The sequence below is a fragment of the Octopus bimaculoides genome, chromosome 6 (genome assembly GCF_001194135.2).
Source record: "Octopus bimaculoides isolate UCB-OBI-ISO-001 chromosome 6, ASM119413v2, whole genome shotgun sequence".
NCBI lineage: Eukaryota > Metazoa > Mollusca > Cephalopoda > Octopoda > Octopodidae > Octopus > Octopus bimaculoides.
Window position 1 is genome coordinate 66,345,661 of NC_068986.1, and position 11,050 is coordinate 66,356,710.

The 11,050-nt window shown below is 34.4% G+C and overlaps 1 protein-coding gene across 4 annotated transcripts in view; it reads left to right on the forward strand.

Annotated features, from left to right (window-relative positions):
* Positions 1 to 11,050, forward strand: part of LOC106877209 (5-aminolevulinate synthase, non-specific, mitochondrial) — a 112,360-nt gene that overhangs the window by 80,089 nt on the left and 21,221 nt on the right. For 3 of the 4 annotated variants that reach the window (XM_014926060.2, XM_014926061.2, XM_014926059.2), the window contains exons 2-3: positions 167 to 345; positions 8,559 to 8,678. In XM_014926060.2, coding sequence (XP_014781546.1) covers positions 180 to 345; positions 8,559 to 8,678 — 286 coding nt within the window. In that variant the 5' untranslated portion in view covers positions 167 to 179. The remainder of the gene's footprint in view (positions 1 to 166; positions 346 to 8,558; positions 8,679 to 11,050) is intronic. The other variant, XM_052968834.1, reaches the window with a different exon arrangement.

Consider the following 11,050-nt stretch of genomic DNA (forward strand, 5'->3'; position numbering starts at 1 on the left):
ATATGTATATATATATATATATATAAGAACCTTTTTTTTTCTTGACTTTTGTTGTGTTTGGCTTTTATTTCTTTTCTAAATTGTTTTTTTGGTGTATAACTTATTTTCTATGTGCAAAAACACTTTTTAAAGCTTTTGTTGCTTCTGCTTTCTCTTGTTTCAACAGACATTCTAACAAAATGAAAGCTGCTTTGACGTGTCCATTTTTGACCAAGTTCTCAGTTAGTTACATCCGCCAGCATGCACCACAGGTGCTAAGCAATATCAACCATTGCCCTTATGCTAGCAATATTTCTCATTACTCTTCAAGTCTGCAGCAGCAACTTGAGAGTGTTACTCTTGGAGGTAAGTCACATCTAAATCATTGTGCACATACTCACACACTGGGATGAAACTTTTTGCATAATAATAACTGGTTGATAACATTAAACAATAAAGAGCTTTGGACCTACTAATTTTGATAACAATAATCAGTCAATAAGATTATCCCTTATAACAATAACTGGCTTCCAAATTTCCAGTAAAATCGCTTTCCTCACACATACTGCCATCTTAATAAAGAACATTGGAAAATGGAAAAAAATAAAATAGCTATGACTGGGATGCTGTTGATTATAGTTCTGCTTAATCAAAAGTTACCTAAGACAGGCTACTTTATTGACTTGCAGTGCCAAAGATGAGATTAGTCAAGTTCTGTGGGCCAATACAAAATATGGAGTTAATAAGTTGCTTATATTATTTTGCAAACAAAATAATATAAACTAAGTACTGGCTAAGATATATGTACAATGCCAACTTTCAATATAGGTTGGCTGCAAATAAACTAAATAAATAATTGTACATCACATCTTGATAGATATATGTATTGTTTTGTGGCAGCTCCTCTGATTTTTGGATGTCATTCAAATGGTTGATCCTTGTTGAGTGAAATAAAGCTATGAGTAGGTCAGGGAATTAGTGTTCAATTAACCAATTTTTATCCTATTATTGATGAAAGTGCATAGCCTGGAGGTCAGGATGTTGCAATCACGATTTTGCTATCATAGTTTCAATTCCTGAACCTAGTGGTGCATTGTGTTCTTGAGCAAAACTCTTTATCTCATGATGCTCTACAATCACTTCAACACCTGACATGTAGTACGCCATGCATCTGTTCAGGTAATGTTGATTTGATGGAGGGAGTGAGCTTATGTACAGCACAAATATTTTATCACTATAAGAAAATTATTTGTGCAAGTTGTTTAGCAAGAAATTGATGAACCATTTTTCTCAGACTACAAGAGACTGCCATCATCATCATCATCATCATCATCATCATCCTGTTCCTATTATTGGCTCTATTCATAACCAAAACTCTTACCTTTCAACAATCCAGATTTTCTAACTGTAAAAATATCGCAATTGGAATGGTTTACAGCAATAAGTTGCAACTTCAAATTAATAAGCACTTTAGTGCTGAGTTGAGATCACCCCATGGGTTTGGGCCATGATAGAAGCACTTACATCATGGTCACATTCATATTTATTGCTTTTATTCATACATAGCAACAATTGTGTTGATAACATGCAATGAGGGTGGGGTTAAGAGATACAATTAATAAGATCAAAGATCTATGATGTAAGATCAATAATCTAAGAAAGATCATCATCATTTCCTAATACCAACCACCTAAATATTACTGAGCAGCAAAGTTGAAAAATAAATGCTCAAGAATATTTTAAAACATGTTGTTCTCATACTTTCTATCAATAAAAAGTTTTCTTTGACATAGGATTTCCTTCTTTTGCAATAAAACCTTAACAAAAAAAAACCTTTTGCAATAAAAAAAATATATTTTAAGATATATTGTTCTCATACTTTCTATCAGTAAAAAGTTTTCTTTGACAGAGGATTTCCTTCTTTTGCAATAAAGCCTAGTAGATTTTGAAGGCTTAATAAATTTCTTCGCTTTTGTTCAAATTTATACAGTTTTCGTCTTCAGTTCTAAGTTCTTTCTTGTGAACTCTTCACCAGCTAGATACTTTTCAGGAAAAGAGGAATGTTTATTTATTAAAATGTCATTCTATATTCATTATTTACATTCGATAGATATTTGTCCTCATCTTGTTTGTTGTTAACACATTTCGGCTGATATACCCTCCAGCCTTCTTCAGGTATCTTGGGGAAATTTCGAACCTGGGTTTTCATTCCTAAGGTATTTTTCGATGTTATTATTATTATTGTTATTGTTCAGGTCACTGCTTGGAATCAAACTCGGAATCTTGGGGTTAGTAGCCTGCACTCTTAACCACTACGCCATATGCCCATGGCATATGGAGTGAATTTTAGGGCTTACAAATCTAATATTTTCCTATCCTTCCTTAATACCAGTTCCCATATGCTGCTCATATCTGCACTCGGTCTGCTTAGGAAGTTGTTGTGTCCTAGCATATGTGCTGCTTCTTTTAGTTTTCGTATTTTCCAGTGGTGTTCTCTGTCTATTATTTTAACTTCATCCCACACGGGAAGGCGGTCTCCATTTTTCCATACATGATCAGCTATACCTGATTTATCAATATCTCCTCATGTCACTGCTCTGCGATGTTCGTCTACCCTTATTTTGAGGGAGTGGCATGTTTCGCCTTTGTATAACCTACCACCGCTGCATGGGATGGAGTACACACAGTCTTTAGTCATATTCTCTTCTATTGGTGGTTTTATTCAAAGAAGATATTTGTGAAGTGTTGTATTACTCTTGAATACTGTCCTGATGTCATATGGGCCACATATCTTTTGTATCTTTTTGGAGAGGCCTTTCACATAGGGTAGACAGACTGTGGACAGTTTATAGGCCTCATCCTCTCTCTTCTTCATAATTGGAGTGGATAGTATACTTTTGGGGTAGTTGTTGCTTAGCAGATCGTTATTGAGCTTGATCATTTCTTCATGGTGTGTACCACGATCGCTACTTATATTCTTTGCATGATGTTTTAGGCACTGAGCAATCTCTCTCTTTACACTGTATGGATGGTGGGAATTGAAGTTGAGATATCATCCAGTAAAGGTCGGCTTGCGGCATACGGATGTCCTGAATCCATACTTGGTGCATGTTATTAATACGTCCAGCTGATTGTCTTTTTCCTTTTCCATTGTGAACTGTATAGATGACTTTATTGAGTTCACATGATCTAACAGCACTTGGACATCTTGGAGGGGCCAGAGTATGAAGGTGTCATTAACATATCGCAGCCATAGGGTTGGTTTTGGTGGTGTTGATCCTAAAGCCAAATTCTCAAAGTATTCCATGTATATATTGGCTATTATCGGTGATAATGGCGAACCCGTAGCTAAACCCTCTTCTTGTCGATATATATCAGTGTCCATACTGAAGAAGGTAGTTTCTACACAGAAGATCAACATTTCCATCAAGTTTCTTATTGGTATACTAGTGCATTCTTTTAGATTGGTGTGTCACTAGTTTTTCTTGTATCACCGATAGTGCTTCACCAGTTAGGACTTTGGTGAACAGGCTTATCACATCTAGACTCACCATCTGATTGGATTCAATGGGGGTATCCTTGATCAATTCTGTGAAGTGGGTGGAATTCTTCACGTACGATGTTGACTTTCCTGCTAATGGACTGATTAATATCCACAAGGAAGTGGCTCAGTGGATGACATGCTGAACCTCTACGGCTCAGTAAAGGTCTTAATGGAATACCATCCTTGTGAATCTTAGGAAGACCGTACATGTGTGGTAGTTTACTGTAGTGTTGAGTCAGTTGTCTGTACTTCATTGGTGTGAAGTGATCCTTGTTCTTGATCAGGATCTGTGACAACTTCCTCTCTGTTTTCAGAGTTGGGTTTTTCTTTTCTTTGCTGTAGCTACCATCACTTATAAGACTTGCCAACTTTTCAGGATAGTCAGACTTGTTCATCACTACTGTAGCATTTCCTTTGTCCGCTGGAAGTATTATGATGGAATTGTCACTCTGTAGTCTTTTGATAGCGAACTTTTCTTCCTTACCGATGTTTGGTTTAGGAGGTTTTGCTTTTTTCTAGTACCTGTCTCACTTTCCACCTTAGTTCATCTCCCTGAGCTTTTGGTATCTTTATGGCTATCTCTTCAATAAGGGCTATTATGTCCAAGTATGGAATACGCTTGATGATTGTCGCAAAGTTGAGATCTTTGTTCAGTACTGCTTCTTCAGAGCTTTCTAGGTGTCGGCTACTTACATTAATTACTGCTTTCACAGGTGAGTGACGGACTCTAGTCTTCATTCTCTGACCTTTGAGTTTCATAAACTTCTTAATCTAGCATGTCTTCACCATTTCAAATTCTTTCATGTATGACTTTTCCAGATCTTGTTGGATTCTCATTCTATCATCATCTCTGGTTATTTTCCTGCGTAATGAAGATGACCTCTCTTTGATTTCGTTATTTAATTGATGTTTTTTTCCAATTGTTGTAATGGATCCTCTCACGGACGAGAGCATGTCCTGCCCTTTCCGCTACTCTTCTAGCTTTATGTGAATTGACTGGTGTCATTATATTCAAGCGAGGTGGTATTAGCTTTGCGTCTCTACATCTACATAAGAAAGTTAGATGGTTTGAAAGATGAGCTAGTTTTTGATGCAGTTTCTCTATATGTCTCCATTGAAATCTAATGTCAGTTCCGTACCTATTAGATAATACAGTTCTATATTTAATAGATGTAAATAATGTAAATAATTCCTCGTCTCTTAAATATGGAACTGTCATTCTATATTGTTGTTGTTTTAAATTTTTCAGAACAGATTAAACACAACGGTAAGCCAACTGAGTCTTCAATAAAAGCATGCATTCCTATTTAAGCTCTGTTGTAGGTCCTCTTTTTATTGTCAATTTTTCATTTTCTAGGATCTAGCATAATTGCTGTATAGTATCACAATAAATTCATCACTATAAAATTCTTACAAATATTTTTTCCAAAAAGATTTTACTGCATAATGGCTGTAGACAACAGAAAAATTACAAATGAAGCTAACCATAAGCCCTATGGCACAGGCCATCAGCAAATCACCATAAATTATTTCAAAATAATTATCTAGAGTTCATATCACAGACTGACAAGACACTCAAAATGATAAGAATAGAACCAAGTAATTTGTATCCAGCCAGCAAGTTATGGGCTTGAAGTTCTTGTCTAAAGATTAGCATACATGTTCTTAATTTAGTCCTCAATTTTCCAACAATCCTTATCCATCATAATAAAAAAATTTTTAATGACAATATTATTTGTTTATTTTTTGTTTGTTTGGATTTTTTTGTGAGGAGGGTGGGTGAAAGAAAACGATGCATGACTAAAAAAATCTTAGCTTGAAGTGAAAATTAATTATTAAAGTATTATTAAGTTAAGCAATAGTTCTGCCTCAGAAATAATTATACTCTGTTTTTAGATTAGAAAAAATATCTAATTAAAACACAACAAAAATGAATTTAAAATAAATAAGATATGATGTGAAAATTAATCATTATAATCCTTGTCAAAAACAAAATAAATCCAATGGAATACTTATCTGTAGAAGAAGCCATAAATGAAATCTTTATTGGCCCAACACCTGCCAGACATTGATTTTGCACCTGAAAAATAATTCACTTGTTTTGTTGAGTTTTTTATCTTTTAGTTGGGAGGGAAGGCAGTGTCATGATTCTGACAGAGCCTCTATTGCTGGTGGGAGAAAATCTAGGTCTTAACCCAAATACATATAACAGAGTGAATTCTGCTAAAGGCATCCAAGGTACCAGGTAGTTGTGTTAAACTGGGTAATGAATTAAGTCTACCACAAAAATGGGTATGCTAAGATTTGAACTCAGAATGCAAAGAACTGGAACAAATACTGCAAGAAGTGACAATTTTTAGTTTCACCAATCCACTACCCAAAGATTCGTACTTTTTTTATCATCACTGAAAGACTGAAGGCCAAGTTAATATTTTTTTTAAATCATCACAGCATCCACAAGCCATTTAAAATTGGTTAAAGAGTAGCATGTTCCAGAAAAACAGGTTCCTTGCCCTGCACAAAACACCTCTCAGTCTTTGCCTCTCAAATAACATTCCCAGATAGGTTGATAGCTGTTCGTCTCAACTATGTCAGCTGCAGTATATAGAATCGGTTTTGCTATTCAAATACACAATTAAACACTTGCAATAGATTTTAAAATAAAATGTATTCCAAATAGGCCTTACGTGTGCTGTAAAATAGAAGCTAGTCTTATAATTCAAGAAAATTTATTTACTTTTCTTAGTGGCACAAACATAATATCAAAAGTCTAACAACTTCACCATGTCAGTGAAGTGCCAACACTTGATAGGGGACTTGACACAACAAGAATTTCCATTTATAATGCTTTCCATTGATGTAGCACTATGAAGTTGTCATGATGTTTGCCTTTTGTTAAAGCCTAATTTGAGAGATTTTTTTAGCAGTTAATTAACCAATGTTTCATGAATAAATTATATCTGGGTGGAAATGTCATAAATTTCTCCAGTTGGAATGTTTCCTTTGTGTAAATCTAATTTGTTGTGAATGCTAAGAAATATAATGATGTCTATTCAAACACAATTCAGTTCACTGCTGTAAATCATAACAATAACCAATGCAGCTTATTTGTGTTATTTTTTTAAAAGCCAATTATTTCATTTTAAACTCAAAAAATTTTACATCCTCTTTGCTTTACAAATTTCTCTTTCATAAATCTTTTCACATTCTCTCTCTCTCTCTCTCTCTCTCTCTCTCTCTCTCTCTCTCTCCTCCCTCTCACACACACACACACATTTTCTAGTACTCTCTCTCTCTCTCCTTCCTTTTGTACTCACTCTCCATTTTATCTCACTGTTTTCTTTTGCCTTTCCTCTTCCCTCAACTCTCCCTCACAGTTTTTGCATTTTACAAAAAAGTCTTAATGCATTGTTAGTGTTAACACTGTCATTGTTAATATTAATATAACTGAGTGGAGTTAGTTTTACAAATTTAGACATCCACATACCATTGATGCATATATATATATATATATATATATATATATATGTAGCATTTGCATAAATTATTTATGTAATTATGGGTTAAATGATGATGATGATATTTAGTCAGGTTATGAAATTAGGCCCCTTAGTTTAGTGTTTGGGCTGCAACAGGATATGAACAATCAACCTCTTTGTTCAATGTTCAGTAGCCTAACAATGTAGCAATACATTGTCATCATTGTTGTTGTCATCATCGCATAATCGTCATCATTTTAATGTCCACTTTTTCATGCTTGCATGGGTCAGCTGGAATTTGTTGAGGCAGATTTGCTATGGCCAGATGACCTTTCTATTGCTAAGCAAGATAATATATGCCCATGGCTGGATATCTTTATATGAAAAATTGAAAATGAACAACACTGCTTGAATGAAGGTGATGGTTGTTTACAATTATCATATGTTGGCAACATAAGGAAACACAGACACATACACATAAATCAGAACTCTGAATTTTGAAACATTTTAGAGAAAAATAAGAAGAAAAACAGTTTTAAAAGATATTATTTTATAGTATCAAAAGGGAGTTTGAGAAACATATTAAAATGTATTTACTTTAAAAGTACATATATTACAGGGATACAATATGGAAGTCATATTTGAAAACTGAAATACTATAATGAGTTACAAATTTTACAATATTCTGATAACTTATTTGCTTTATTTGTCAAGTTACGACAAAAGCAGCCTAGCATTCAAAGTAGAGGCCATCATGTTGACCTGTCTGAAGCTTAAATTCATTTATTTGATAAAATGTATGATAATGTGATTGAATGACACTCTAAAATTTTCAAGTATTTTGACTAAGGTCACAGTTCAATGTCCATAGAAACTAAATCTGATTTGACTTGAATGAAAGGAAGAATTGAGCTTTAAGAAATTTTAATAAACCTAAGTGACTGGTCTGTTCACTAAGTTTTGCCAGCAATATTCAGGGGAGTAAAATGTGAGGTACATTTTTTACTATGTATTATATGAAGCTAGAATACATCAAATGAAATCTGGTTAGGAAACCATTCCTGCTCTTGAGTGGTAGACTATAATCTATTGCCTAGTTTATCACCACTGGGCCTTTGTGCTTAGTTGTCTTTTACTGAAATTTACTTTCTTGCATTCCCAAATTGCGAATAACTTCTATCCTCATTCCTCCAATCTTTGGTTGCTACCCTTCCCACGCTAACTAAACCATTACTACATATGCGTATGTGTGTGAAACTGTAAAGATATCATTCTCTCTCTCTCTCTCTCTCTCTCTCTCTCTCTCTCTCTCTCTCTCTCTCTCTCTCTCTCTCTCTCTCTCTCTCTCTCTCTCAAATGAACTTTTGTGAGTTACTTCAATTAACTGTAAACACCCTAGTTAGTAACAGATGAGACAAATCATCATTGTTTGAAATAGTTGAATTACTTAAGATAACAACTTACTTGCTAGCTAACCTTCATGGCAAGTAAATTTTATAATAAACATAGCTAAATAAATTAAGCAAGTAAATTCCATATTTTAATTAATGTTGTAGCTGCTCAAGCTGAAACTTTTGTTGCTTCAAAATGTCCTTTTGGGACCAAGGAAAATCCACCAAGCAGCCAAAACGTGAAGGAAAATTTCCAACAAAATACAAAAGCTGCAGCATCTAAAGGTTTGTGTTTGTTGCTCTTTTTTTTTTCTTTTAATATTGATTCCCTTCCCCAATTATATAAAAATGCATGACTACTGTTAGAAGAATGCATCGCAATGCAATAAGTTAAAACATTACTGTTCCATTCCCTGGAGAACACATCTCACTTTTTGTGTGTAGAATTTCTATCAATCCCTATTGTAATGGTTAGTATGAAGAGCATTTGAATGCTCCCTTCAAATTCTCATCTGAACAGTTATTATTCCAAAGCACATTTGGACTTAATTTTCACATACATATAGACACAGTCATGGCTGTGTGGTAAGAAGTTTGCTTCTCAACCACATGGTTCCAGGTTCAGTCCCACTGTTTGGCACCTTATTTTCTACTGTAGCCTTGGGCTGACCAAAGCATTGTGAGTGGATTTGGTAGATGGAAACTGAAAGAAGACAATCATATATATATCCATGTGTGTGTGTCTTTGTGTCTCTCCCACCACTGCTTGAAAACTGGTGTTCGTGTGATTACATCTCCATAACTTAGCAGTTTGGCAAAAGAGACTGAAAGAATAAGTACCAGCATTTACAAAAAAATGTACTGGGGTTAATTCATTTGTCTAAAATTCTTCAATGTGGTGCCCCAACATGGCCACAGTCTAATGACCGAAACAAGTGAAAGATAAAGATATTTTTTCAAAACTTAGGCAGCATAAAATATGAAAGTTAAATTTGATATATAATAGCATGCTTAGTCTTGATATTAAAGAATTTTAAGTAAAAAATGTTATGAAGTAATATAATTCCATTCTTACTTCATGGTTGATTGATTAGTAATATGAGAAATTATTCCATATCAGAGAGCTTGTGTAGGCTATAGGTAGAACTCCAGCAAATAAACCATATTAAATCTATAGAGATAGAAAAATGAATGCAAAACAATAAGACAATTATTAGAGATATAACTTTTCCTGAGTCCTTATTAAGAAGATCTCCTTTGGTCATGAACAAACATGGGATTGCACCTAGAAAGTTCCCCTCTGAGGCACAAGTCCACACAAGGTTGTTTATGGAAGACCAACAGTCACCCATGCATTCCAGCCTCCCTTCCCCATGCCACCGATGTTATCCAAGGGAAAGGCAAAAGCTGATACAGCTTGGCACCACACTCCAACAGCTGAGTGAACTTGAGCAATGTGAAATAAAGTGTCTTGCTCAAGAACACAACACAGAGCCCGGTCCGGGAATCAAACTCACTACCTCATGATTGTGAGCCCAATGCTCAAACCACTGAGCCATGCATCTTCACTCTGTGTTACATTTAATATAAATATGGTAATTTAGGTAAGAGACATGCTTACTCATTAAATTTGAAATTTAGTAATGTTAAATGTATTTTTATGATAGTAACTGGTTCATTTATGAGGGATTCACTACATGATCGCTCTATCTCCTAAAAATAGTAGCCAAATTTTGCTTAAACTGCACTATGCTATTTTTCTTAAAAGTAAAAGAAAGGAATATATTGGATAAAACAGTCTTCTATACATTATCTGAAAATCTGGGATTATCATGGCCAGAATACTTTGATGATAGATTTGCTTCATCAGCTGACAAAAGTTCAAACTAAAAAACAACAGAAATTTCATTCTTCAACTGCTTATCCATGTTGTAACATTGAAAATAGAATAATAGGTCATTCATTCAATTACCATTCTCCTTTATTAATTACTTTGTTATGTCAGCTTTAAGTTAATGACTTTTGTTTTATCTTGTACAAGTGTGATAAACAGAATCATTATGAGCTTATTTGTGGTCACTCAATCTACTAGAAATAGTAATCAAATCTTCCTCATATTCTGTTTTACAAACAGAAAGGATTACTGTGATAATGAAACAATGGATTTAGTTCTTACCGCTAAAATTAATTTCCCTTGCATTTTCTCTCTTTTGCTATATTGAATTAAAAGAGAGAATATGTTCATTCGGATAAGCTGTAGAAATCGTTGTGCACGCACACACACAAACACTGAAATTCTCCAGACATTTAGCTGTTATTTTTAGCATATCGAGTTTCATGGTGAGGGCTTCACATGTTGTGATCCTTTTGCTGTTTCACTATAAATCTACGCATGTGGAAACGGACAAAACAGTCGTTCATTTTCACTTTTAGACAGTGGGGTGGGGTGAATCAATTTTGGAGTTTTTCATAAAAAATTTGAAATTAATTTTTTTTTTTTACTCCCATATACGAAAACATAAGAATCCAGTGAAAAAAAAAAATCAGAAAGGTTGGTTTTGGTGGGGGTAACTGCGCCAGTCTGCCTATATATATATTCTTTCAGTTTCTATCTTCCAAATCCACTCACAAGGTTTTGCCCAAGGTGCTAATCAGTA